The sequence below is a fragment of the Cystoisospora suis genome (genome assembly GCF_002600585.1).
Source record: "Cystoisospora suis strain Wien I chromosome Unknown contig_7444, whole genome shotgun sequence".
NCBI lineage: Eukaryota > Apicomplexa > Conoidasida > Eucoccidiorida > Sarcocystidae > Cystoisospora > Cystoisospora suis.
In genome coordinates this window covers 1,788-14,678 of record NW_027160229.1, presented here as the reverse complement: position 1 = coordinate 14,678, position 12,891 = coordinate 1,788, and the positions used below count along the sequence as shown (strand labels likewise).

Here is a 12,891-nt window from a genome sequence, read left to right as displayed (position 1 = left end):
GAGTTGACCGTGCGCACCCGGCTACCGCAAGCCTACACTTGACCCTAGGAGCAGCGAGCTCAGCACGAGAAATAGTCCCGTCGCTATTGCTGCTTAGTGTTCGCTGCTACACGTAGTGTGACGCCCGCGACTGTAGCACGCTCTACGGCCGCCGGAAGACGCTGGGCCTGCGAGCTAGGCGGAGTGTTGCCAGGGTCGTCGCCGGAGAGTACCGGGCGACGACGAGCAAAACGCCACCCGGTGGCGATTGTTAGTTAATAATGAGTTTAGAAAAAAAGAAAGAAAAACCCTATGTCTTAGTTAACTTCTAGAATCAATAGCTGTCATTCATTTGTTGAACTACAGTGTGAAATTTTCGAAACTCTGTTCGGACGAATCAAACGCAGAACTCCTGTGGCAGCAGGCGATTGTCGGGAGCGAGAGCGGGGCTCAGACCTTCACCGTTGAATAATGTTGACTATAGCTCCTTTTCACGAAGAAGATATTCTATCCGGTTCGTTCGGGACAAACTTACCCGCCGTCGCAACTCAGAGCGAACCCTAGCGCAGAGCTGCGGCGCTCGGGGGCAGCAGACCAGCTACTCACCTCGGACTGCAAACACATAAGAACAATAGGAAACGCGCAGGAGCTCCTTTGATTTGAACAAGTGTCCGTCTCAGCAGAATTTGGCAGATGAGTAAGCTTACTTATCTCAACTGTTAGCTTCACCCTCACAAAGCCGTCCTCCTACCACTCGCTTCAGCGCCACACAAAGAGCACATCGCATGACACGGCGAAGAGCGGCAAATATGGCTCGCATGCCGATTCGTCGCTGACCACCGTCAACACTTCGGTGCACTGTACGCAGTGACGTTCAACCACCCGCTGGAGCGGAGATGTTCTCCGGCCGACGGGAGCAACATACAGCACTTTCCGCCCTCGGGAGTGTAGCTTTCTGGCTGGCTACTCCATTCGATTACTCTCGAGCTGATGAAGATGGGAACCTCTGCTCTCGACAGGGCGGTGCTACTTCGCCACGTGTCTGTGTCTCTGTCTCCGGCAGAAAACTAGCTGCGTTCCACTGCGGACCGGATGCCGCAAGCAACCGGCTCCACACTCCCGTGGCGGCGAGCCCGTTGCGGTCGTAGGTTGTGCTCCCAGTGCACAACTGCAGTCCCGCGTCATTGGGACTCGAGCGCATGTAAAAAAGGACGCTGTGATATCGAAGATCCCGCTTGCTTGGACACGCCTGCAGTCCCAGTGCAGCTGGGGGTGAATGTTGATCTCAGCGGCTTTTGCAGGGGGAGTCGGTCGTCGGACTACTTTCTTTACGGCATCGCGGTTTCACTCGGTGAAACGTCACGATCCGACAAGCTGCGCTGGACTAGTTGAAACAGCCCGAGGATCGCTGTACCCACTTTCCTTCTAGCCGCCGTGATCGCGAAAGAAGCTTCGCGAAGCACTCCTGCAGTTGCGACCCACGGCTTTGCCAGCTAGACCTGGTAGCCCTTCTCCCTTCTCGAGTGTTCGCGGTACCTGCGGTTCATCTGTACCGGAGTGGTCCAGTCTGAGGGTTTGTACGGTTGTCTTGGTTGCACTAGTCACGTTCCAGACGTCGTGAAGTATAGATGTCTGTACGCGAGGAAGGCCTCGAGGCCACTGAACATATAGAAGACACAGCCACACACGAGGTCACTCCTTACCGAGCTTTCGCGAGTCCAACGCGTCCGCGCAACATCGCTATTCGGGCATTGAGAGAGTTGCGGACTTGGAATGCAAGTTCCCCTGGTATCTCTGAGCGTTGGTGCCACCGTGAACAAACAAGCCCTCGACTGCTTTCAGAATTTTCCCTCGGACGTTGAGTGCAGGGGCGAAGCATGCACGCCGTTCGGCCAGCCGTACATTCCCGATCTTTACTTTGCTGTCACCGTCTCAGCACCCAGTGCGCGACCATGCGGGTGCCCTTTCGACGCGCACTCTGAAGTCCGGTGGAGCTGCCTACCCGTACTTTCGCCTGCCTGTAACAGAGACAATTCGTTGGCAGAGTCGATGCTCGGCCGAAGCTGAACAAAAATTTGATATTAGAACGACACTAGGGTGCAAGTCGTCGTGTTCCACTGAAGCACAGCTTGCTCCACGGCTTCGTAGCGGTACAAACTTGACAGTTGTTCTGAATGGTGACAAGCTTTGTTTGTTGCTTTAGGTGTATGGTTTCTCGGACCGTTCTTCCGCGAGTCCCCACAGCCTGTTGTCTCTCCAGTCCTCCACAACCACACTTGCACTCCCGTCTCACACCCTTACTTGAAATGACTGCAAAACGGTAGTTGCTTGAGGAAACGATGGAGCCGATCGCAGGGGAGGGACAAGAACCTGTCGAAGAAAGGACTCCTTAGCGCAGCCATCGCGACTGCTCGTCTCCTGTGGCAGTCAACAGAATCGCAGCAACTGTCGACTGGAGGTGGCTTCTCAGGTTCTGCAGGGCAACTACGAACACGGGGGCCTTGCCCTGGTGAAGATACGCACGCTTACGTGAAAAAAACGGTGGCGTTCACCATCGTACAAAGAGCACATCCCTGCTGAACGCCAACAGCCCTAACCGCGGACCTTGAGTGCGTCGGCAAAATTCTCTCGGGAGGGCGGATGTAACCCAGCTGTGCCCCCGCTGGACGTCTGTACAGGTGGCACGGGGTCTCCACCGCCGTCTGCAGCTTGGAGGCAGACTACCGGCTTCTGCATCTTAGCAGCTGTACAGTTGCCCTTCTACTGAATCCCAGATGAATATTGGTACATTTCTCACCGATGTCGCAACTCCATCAGCTCGACGGTCTCGGCAGTGCACCCAACTGCTTCTGTTTCTCTCTGATAGTTGCTCTTGATTCGATTTTCTGCGGACCTTCGGTGCTCTATCTCGAGGCCAACTCCCAGCAGGTGACAACTGAGCAGATCCATAACTGCGCAAGGAAGGGACATGAAAAGATCATCTCACATACAAAACCAGGAGAGAACCTTCCAGCAGCGGGCTTCTGCGCGCGACCAAAGCTGTTTTGTTTTGCTTGCAACAAACGCTCTTTGACAAAGAGGTGTCGGGACTGCGTTTCTATCAGAGAGGAGAACAGTGTACTGTATCGAGCCAACAGAGCTTTAAAGGGACTATGTCCGGGCTCTTGAGGCTCGGTATCCGTTGAGTCCAAGAGAGTCTGCTGCCGTTATGGATAGATACCTCCACATGCGGAAGATCGCTTTTTTGGAGCACAGGAGCACAATACGCTGGAAGCCACATGAGACATTAGTTCGGTGGCCAATGCGGGTCACCGCAGTTGTACGGTAAACACTTCAGCTCACACATATGAGCTACACCTGGGCAAACTTCAGCCCAGAAAGAGGGACTGCTGAGGCGGGAACAGCATGCTCTTTTGTTCTCATCTTCCCGAGACCATGAAAAATCACAAGGAGTCCCAGAAGGGCAATCAACTTATAAAAAAGCCTCTCGATACTGATCACCGCGCCGTAGTGCACCAGAGCTCACCAACCGCAGCAGACCAAGGAACCCACGCGTTTTGTTTCGTTCCCTGTTTCGCGAGGTATACTCGACGTAGAAGCAGGAGGTAAACGATTGGCCGAAGGTAGTGCAGAAGCTCCGCTACGATAACGCTGAAGACGGCGAGGAAAGAGAAAACTGACGCAGTACAATACTGATGTTTGACAAGAAGACAGACCCTGAACCTAAGACAAAGCCGCGGTCCCCAACGAGAGGTGGCAACGCAAGAAACAAGATCAGTAGCAGAGCGGTTACGCTGGCGAAGGCTGTTAAGGAACGCGTTCAACACTGTGCAATCGCTCTTCTGCAAGTCAAAAGCTGACGGCGGACCTGAGCCCACAGGTCATGCGGCATTGACCACAACGAGAAGATGAAATCAAAGTCGCTCAGGAAGAGGATGACAAAGACGTCAACAAGACCTACTGAACCCTCGACAGTCATTCCTTGGCTTCACGGTCGAGCTGACTCAGAGAATGTCATGGGTCTAGACCAGACTAGCATGTAAGCCGTACAGAGTTTGTTATCGGCTAGCGCTAAGGGGCGGACTCGCGGGTGGCTGATTCTGCCCCTTGAGGCAAGCCCTGGAATCCCAGCTCTCGGAAACCAGCCATCGTGTTACTCGTACTCCGGGAAAGCGGAAGAGCGCAGCGCCGGAGTGGCTGCTGGTAATTTAATGGGGCAGGACCACCACTACGCCAGTGTCACCCGACACACTGCCTCTTGCTGGTGAAAACCCTACGCTACACGACGCGATATTGGATTGCCTGTGTGGCCCGAAACTGGTCCGCGACTCCTGAGTAGGTTTTGCGGTGTGCGGGCACAGGGTACACGTGAAAGAAACCGCCTCTGCGAACGACTACGGGACAAGTGCTACCTGCCGGGAACTCCCAGCCGCTGCATCATGGTGGCAGCAGCCATGACAGCAACATTTGCGGGTTTTTCCGGAACCGTTGACTCGTGCGTGAGCTCCCTGGTTCAAAACCACCCTGTACACGCGGCGGGGCCAGAGGGGTCCTGAGGGTTCCTAGAGACGAGCTACCTCCAGTGAATCCCTTCTGCAGCTGCCTGTCCAAACCTCTCTCACAGGCTTGTATGTGTCACGCGCAAGAGATCCGACGTAACCCTCGGTCAAAAAGACACCTGCGTAACGAGAAAGGCATCGCATCGCGGTATAACGCTCACTGCCCGTGTCTTCGGACGAACCGGAAGAGATCCCTGCCACAGTGGGCTAGCGGCTGTCTCCCTCCTGTCCTCCTAAGCCTTCTGTCTCCTTGTAGCTCTGTCATTCCCCTTCTTTCCTGACCTGAGAGCGCTGGCTCTCCCGCGCCTCTGCGATGTCCAAATTTCCCTGGAATTAGACGAAGGCCAAGACACATTTGTATCTGCCGCTCTCCCCCCGCACACTGCTTCGTCTCGGCCTTACGCCGTGCTGTGCTTTTCTCAATCTCTGCTCGTAAAATCTTCACTGGAGCCCTCCTCAGTTTCTTTTTTTCCTTGAGCTGCGTTTTCCAGTCTCCAAGGTGCTCCATAGCATGCGCACAACCCGCACGCACACTGGCACTCCCGAGCCGCACCAACAGCATCACGAAAACAGGTAGAATGGGCAAACGTGTTCTCTCAGTGAACCTCTGCCCTGTTCCGGTGAATGGCCACGCCATTTCGAGAACGTCTCCATGCTCTTCGCACGTATTCCACAAGTCGCGTGTGTACTCCCCGCAGAACCTGATCTGCGGGCCCCGAGCTCCTCCTCCCCGCCCCGTCTTTGAAGCCCGCGCTGTCTTCGTGTCAGAATCAGTTTTCTGTTTACCGCCTACGCGTTCCCCTTCATTCATGCTGCTCTCGTTGCCTCGGACACCATCCCTCTCTGCGAAAGTGCCTTCTTCGGGAGTCAGAGATCGCAGGTCCGAAGAGAGAGCTGTCTCTCCTGTACCGGCGAGAGGGCACTCTTCCCCTGCTGCGCCTGAGACCACCGCTGGCTCCAGGGTTTTGTTTGCTTTCCAGAAATATAACCGTTTCCCTGTTCTCCTCCCAACGTAAAAGCAGTGACCGCCGCCCGATGTACCATGGGGTAGCTCGGCCACGTGCGGATTTCTTGTGAATAGCGAAGCAGCTGGGATGCCCCTGTCTTGTAGTTTGCGTGCCACTGCTGTCCGCCCCTGTGCACACGACTGATCTGCCTCCCCAAAGAGTTGCCAGAGTGTGTAGTCGTCTGCATATATTCGAAGAGGTCCGCATCCATGTATGCATAGCTTGAGCAAACCCTTAAGCCCCTCGAGCAACAGACACATTGACAAGCGTGTCTGTTCCTGCTTTTGCCGGACCGGGTACGGGTCCGAACCCTTACTGGAGAGAGGTAGTTCAACCAAAGTTTGGATGGCCCTGACAGCTCTCAAGGAAAACGCACTGGCTTCTACGAAAACATGCCGATTGTGCGGAGCAGCGTGACTCCCCGAGATACCATTACGGGAGCTGGAGCGGCACGCGGCCCCGGTGATAGGAAAAACTGGAACCCAGTCCTGATACTTAGAAGGAGCCGTACACGAAGGGGCAGACCATGAACTATCAGAAGCAGGTGACGAAGAGAAGACCGCAGAGGACATCGGACAGCCGGGCGAATCACATGCGTGACCCAGGCCTGAGTAAGGAGTCTGACGCGTACAGATAGGCGATCGACCTGACCGTAACTCACACGAGAGACAACGCGTCTTCGTTTTTAGCGGTATACTCACTTGTATGTGCCTCTCGTTCTCGTCTTCAAGTGCGACACGCTCCGCAACCACATTATGAGAGCACTTCGCCTCCGGAGTGGCAAAATGATGCCTGTACAATGTGAACACCTCCAGTACCGCTTGCAGCAAGGGCAGTAGCTGGCGGGCTCCGCCCCCCTGTTCACCCCTTCCGGTTTGCTCTCCGTCTGCATGGACAAAGTGGCAATCCCGAAATGGACGGCAGTGAATGAAAACGGATTTCTCCACCGCTGCAGGCAGTTACCGTGAACTCTCGGTTCTGCGCTTCTTCTTACAAACGACGAGCAACGAGAAGATGTGTTTGAGGCAACAGAGTCTTGAGGCCCGCACTCGACCATCATGCCAAAAGTGGCTGCCCCGACAAACGCGACCTCGCTACCGACACCGGGCGTACTTGCTTGCCGCCCGCGTCAGTTCCACCAAGGCCTCGTACTCCGCTACTGAAGAACTCCGGTGCCGGTCCCTTAACACTGTGGAAATACTCACCTGCAGGATCGTCTGCGCGGGCAGCTGCCGAGAACGAAGTACTTGATATCCTACACGTATCCCACCTAGGCTGGTGGTGAACCGAATTTCGCTAACGCGTGAAACAGCTAGACTACAGCCAGTAACGACAGACATCCACCTGCACGTCGATTTCAACAGAGCGTCTACGGCTCCACCGAAACAGTAAAGTGCCTTTGGAACACATCCTATAAACCCCAGGTAAGGAGGCGGCCTCGCTGAACATAGTTCAGTCTCTGCTTGACAACCCGGTTAGGTCACAATAATGCTGTACCTTTGCAATATTTCAGCTATCTTCAAGTGAGCGTGCATTCATATCATGTGCCCTGCACGGTGTCTACTGAAGGGAAACAATTTATGCCCCGATGCTTCAGTGAACAACTTTGCCGAAAAAACGCAATGGGGTGGTTTCCTAACCTGCAGGCTCAACCGGCACCGTATACACGGCCACCCGGAGTAACTCTTCAATGACACCTCCATAGTTCTTCACGAAATGTCTCTGCTTTTCGAAAAAAGTGAGAGTCCAACTCATGAGCACGTCAATGTTTCGTTGCCTTATCAGCGGCTGGGTACGGTCCCTGATCTCCGCCACATCATCACCGGCCTCCCCTACCTCCAAGACAGATGACTGCAACTTGCTCCGGGTGAACCCTTCATCAGCTCCGGTCCTTCCTCGTTTCTGCGTCGCCAGCTTCTCTATGTCTTCGGTGGCGAGAGAAAGCTCCTCGTGCCCCGTTTTTGAAAACAGCTGTTCTGCAGTTGTATTTTCTTGCTCTACAAACAAGAACGGTTCTTCAACGGCCGTCGCTCTGTTCGCTTCCTGACTCGCTGCCTGTCCGGTCAGAACACGCTCATTCGGTCTAATCTGATCAGCCCTCCGATCCAACACGGAGTCTTGTCCTTCTTCATGTCCAGGAGAGTTGCAGACCAGCGATTTCCGCTGCAGGAAACCCGTTGTCCTTTCTTTCCACGGCAGAAAGTGAGACTGTGTAGACTGCTTCCAGCGCTTCTTACGTTTTTTTTGGAAAAGTGGGATAGAACCGACTGCCGCAGAGACACACGCAGGCGTACCCCCGCTTGGTGGGCACTGATGCTCTAGTCTATCAGCTGACAAACTCTTTCCGCGCACGTCCAATCTCGAAACCGCAGCTCCGTTGTCAGTCCACTGCCTGCGGCCCGCGGTTAACTCGGGATACTCGGAATGCTTGTGGAAACCTTCCAAAGCCCTTCCTGACGCCGGGTACCAGAGAACACTTCGGTCCTCACCCCACCCGCATTGAGACTGTTGTCGCAGCTTCTCCTTCTGGTCTTCGCCCCCGCAGAGGGGAATGTCCTGCTCATTGAGGCGTGCGATAGAAGGCTGTCCGTAAGCATCTTGATCCCATCTGCTTTCGAGCTGCCACATGAGATTATGGTAATTGCTTCCTGCTGCCTGCGTACAACGAGACCACGTCTCCCTCTCGGCCGCTGTTGTCTCGCCTGGTGAACGCGCCATTCCTTCGCTGGCAACTGGAAGATGACTAGCCACCATCTTTGTCTGGCTCCCTGGTTGCTCCAGTTGTGCGGGAACCTGACTCATAGTGTTCTCTCCTGCGGCCCCCATAGTTGAGCAGCTACACTTCCAGGCGAATGTTTTGTCGGCTGACATCGAAATGCCGACGCCCTCCGAGACCTGTCTGCAGCCATTTGCGCGCCTCCCCTTCGTCCTCACCAGCTCCCCACACCCCGTGTACTGCCGGGCATCGTGGGGATCCTGGCGAGATTGAGATGCGTCTCGGCAACACCTGCGCAGCTTCGTATGCCGTTCTTTCACAATCCTGGTCTTCTGGAGAAGCTCGCAGTTACCGCCATGCCAGGGGGACCGAGAACTTGTTCTCTTTCTTGTCGGAAAGAGTCCCACATCACGACGCCAGTGCAAGGGCTCTCTACGCGAACTCCACCTTAGGAGTGCCACGGTTATTATTCCTCTGTCCCAGCTGACTTGTTTTTTGAATAGGCAGGAGCGGACCCGAACGCCGTATTCCCGTCCTGAACCTGGCCTGCTCGCTCTGCTGCATTTGCATGTGCGTCGATACATTGTACTCTACATAACGACGCCACGTGTACTCCCCCTCTCAGTTGTCTCCTGCCTGGGTCCTGCAACTTTCTGAAAGGCCGTCAGTCAACGTCCAAGAGCATGACAACTCTGACGCTTCGTTCGCACCGCCCTCCACGTGGGTATGGACCGGCCCTTTAGCGAACGCACGCGCGTTTTTGTGTTCTCCCTCTCAGAAGTAACAACTTCCTTTGTCCTGTTCGCAGCAAGCGCTGCTGCACCGCTTCTCCCGACCTTGCTTTCGGCCACTCTTTCCCGTGCGGCGACTTCCGCCCTACGCTTCACCAGTTACACCTTTTTCTCTTCGGACTGCGTCGCTCCATAACCGGGGTATCCTCGTCTCTATCTTTTTGTCTCTTGTGTCACCTTCCCCTCTGCCGCACTATTCCCGCCTACTTTCTTTCTCCCGCTGCTGCTACAGGAAAGCGTTCTCTCTTATATTTCTTTCTGGGCAGCAGCGAGGGACCGCGTGTACGTGTTCGTAGAGCCTTCGGAAAGGGCAAGCCAGTTTGCGCAGGGAGGAAGCAGGTGAGCCAGACACCGGAAGAACAGAAACCATGAGCGACAGCCACCGAACAGATCAGTCGTGCCGTCACGAACTATATAACTGTCGCCACTTTCAGTACTCCAGTCCGATACGTCTTTTTTCGCGGAGTGTTAAAGACTTCCTTCTTGCGATTCCCCGGGGGCGAGACGAGAAAGATGACAAACTATTGGCCTCCGGTGTCTTCGCGTAGCAGACAACTGACCTCACGACTGAACTACAGCGAAGAAAGAAAGAGAAAATCTAGGAGAGCAGCACGGGGCAAAGAGACGAAAGGGATCTCTCGGTAAGCTGCAAACCCAGCGAAAGGTAACTCGTCGACTGGAGAGGACGGAAATGATACAGCGCTGCAGCTCAGCGGTACCTGTGGACTATATGATTCAGCAACCATCACAACGGACCGAAAGGGAAAAAAACAAGACGCGCGCCTGACAGCGCGCAACACACCACGCCGACGACACAAGTGAAGCTCCACGGCTGTAGCTGCCACCGTGAAGTTGTTCCCTAAGCACCAGCAGTACAGAAGTCAGGCGAAAAATCGAAGAGGTAGAAAGAAGCCAGAACGATGAAAGACGGGTATTGCGGACGCAGGGGAGCGGGGCGGACTCCGCAGCATCACACCATGGTGTCCACAACTAGGTCGCACCAAACCACGAAAGACACAAACACAGGGTCACGCCGTCCTCCCGGGGAAACGCAGACCTGCGCTCGTGACGTTGCAGAAGACCGAAGTAGGTAGATCACTCTTGTCATCTTGCAGGAGTATGCGGGTAGATCCTCCAAGCGAAGCCGCACCTGTCATGCGGCGGGGGAGCACAGGGTAGTCGTTGAACGGAACATGGGGCAATGGCAACCAGCGAAACGGGTGGCGCTGTAAGACAAACGGTGTAACCACCACAGGAACTGGCGGGCGCGTGACCTTCTAGGATTCGTGGCAGAGGAAAGCGAAAAGTGCCTGGGGATACAAATCACAAGAATGGCACGGCGAGGTTGGTGATGAATGTGGCTCCCCAAAAACTCATTNNTACTAGGAGGGTTTTATGTCTCTGATGTTACCTTAAAACGTTTCTTGAGCTGATTCAAGCAGAATCGGACGGGGCATGTGTGAAGGACGACAGAACCAAGCAGTGGTCCTGGGGAATGGTAGGAGTGCAACGGGGTGTCGCGAGGGATCAATGAGCCTGAAGAAGCTATCACGGTTGGGACCACGTGACAGTGACCGGTGGACATCAGGGCGTTGGTGAGGCGAAGAGGAGCGCAACAACAGGCCAAACAGAGGTACTCGGGACACACTACTAAAGCTGAACCGGGAAGATACAGAAGAGGTAGACCATGAGAGTTCGTGCCCTACCTTGGAAGCGAAACGCAGTGTCGCCGTTTTGTCGGCAGCTCGGCTGCAGAATACTTGTCTACGGAAGGTGCCGTGGTACCCAACTCCAAGGAAGGCCAAAGAACAGTGGCATGAAAGCAAATCGCAGCTCCGCGGGAGACCGGGAGTGCGCCTCCACGTCCCTTTTCCCCGCCGTTCCCGTCTTCGAAAAGACAGCGGTGCACTTGCCACCAAACGCAAGGAGTTGTACACTGGGGCAAAAAAACAGGGCTTAGGGATCTTGTAGGCAGTTGAGGGCGCTGCAGTATCGTTCCGACCGTTGAAGGTTTACCACAGTAATGGAGTGTCTCTTCCTTACTCCGCCGCCAGCCCCGCGAGCCCTTAGTTTCGATTCGGCTGGGCCCAACAGCTTTCTATTTCCTTGACGCAGACTGCTGCACCAGTGTGAGCACACAGAAGTATGGACTTGCAGGTGGCGCCGTGTGTAAATCAATTTTGTTTTTTCTTCCACTTGAGTCAGCTTGGGCCACCGGAGTCACAATTGCCTCCTGAGAACTCCGCGCCTCCGAAGCTCTATAATGCTAACGCGCGAGCCAACGTCACAGTTGATCCCTGCCGAAGAGGGTGTCGTGTTCGGGATTGGATCGTCCAACTCAATCTGAACTAGTCGAGAGTCCGGCTACTTACATAGTCCACGGCACGCGTCGTCGGACTACTTGTTGTCTGCCTTCCGTCAGGTTCTCACCGTCACATTCGTTTCAACGCTCGGCGGTAAGCACATGAAATCGCGGGTGACAGGACCAGTCTTCCAAAACAGCGTTGCCGCAACTGAGGGTTGCCCAGTAAGAAGCTGACTCTTGACGCTCAAACACTCCATCTCTTCCATTGCTGGAACTCGAGCCCGAGTTGCGCAGGCGAGAGCCTTGCGTCGTAGCTACCTGGACTACATTGTAATGTGCTCTTACGCCAGGGTCCGGGGTGACTATCTTCCATTCCTCAGTTGGGACAAAACGGCAACAACAGCGGTTCACCGCGCTGGCGAGAGCCGCCGTGTAGCACTCGAACCCTCTGTTCGCCGCCAGGGGTGGTCAGTTTATGGCCACGCCGTCAGCGCCAGCCAGAAAAACTCCCCACGACCGGGCAGTCGACTAAGGCCGTCCAGCGGAGTCTCCCGGGGGCGAACATGGAGGGACATGACGCGGTGTGAAGATTCGCGGTGTTACTGAATACATCCGACATTTCTGTGGTTCAGTGGAAGCCCGCAGTGAAGGTGGTGCAACCGTTTATACAGGCGACTACACTTCATAACGCCACTTGTCAGATAACAATGAAGAAAAGGTGTTTCTCGCGGGCGACCCGAACTGGCAACGAAGAGATGGTGTTGCTCCTGAAAGCGCGGGTCAAATGACAAGGAGCTGTACGCTGCCAGCTGTCATGGCGATCCAGGTGACCGAGTTCACTCGACTAATTTCCAGTCCGCGATCTGTGACAATGACCCTGGAATAACACAGTGACGCTGCAGTCAGCAGCCGAGATTACTACCGGTGCCAGCAACAGGTCCACACGGTGTGGTGTCTACTAGCCGAATCGAGAACGGTTCCCAACTCACGAGGGCCGGTGATTTCGTACTGTGTAGCGGCTTGGGGGCAATGCGGCTTCGTGCAGCCTTTGTTTTAAGTTCATTCCCATAGAGCCGGTGAGACTGATTGGCAGCCGGCAACCCTGATTCCCGAACGCGAAAAAAGAGAAGAAACCACCGTTAACGGAGGATCACACCACTCCATGCGCTTGTCTTTCTGCTCCCGAACTCGCCGTACCGCTGTTGACCCGTCGCACACCACCGTTCGTCAGGGTCGTTACCCGGCCAGGGACGCCAATCCCTTGTCCCGAGCTACTCGCTAAGAGATACGTGATCGCTCTATGGCCGTATGCGCTTCCGTAAGTCCCCCCCTGCTTTTACTGGTAACGTCTTTTGTTGCCACCGGCGGGGCGTTTGGTTCTGTGAGCTGGGAAAAGAGAAAATGACAGACGCGACGGGGAGATACCACATTAAACAGATGAGTCCACCACAGAATGTGCGCGGCAATCGAAAGATCTCGATATCGTTTCGGCAATCCCCCTGATGGAGTTGCTCAGGGGAGTCATCCTGGCAGC

At 54.9% G+C, this 12,891-nt stretch overlaps 1 protein-coding gene across 1 annotated transcript; it reads right to left on the bottom strand.

Annotated features, from left to right (window-relative positions):
* Positions 1-1,404: 1,404 nt before the first annotated feature.
* CSUI_010446 (uncharacterized protein) lies at positions 1,405-8,371 on the bottom strand (the record flags this gene model as incomplete). Its single annotated transcript, XM_068070550.1, has 7 exons — positions 1,405-1,638; positions 1,982-2,042; positions 2,281-2,397; positions 3,506-3,630; positions 4,602-4,657; positions 4,821-6,431; positions 7,186-8,371. The coding sequence occupies 7 exons, from the start codon at positions 8,369-8,371 to the stop codon at positions 1,405-1,407; spliced, it is 3,390 nt and encodes a 1,129-aa protein (XP_067917474.1).
* Positions 8,372-12,891: the final 4,520 nt, after the last annotated feature.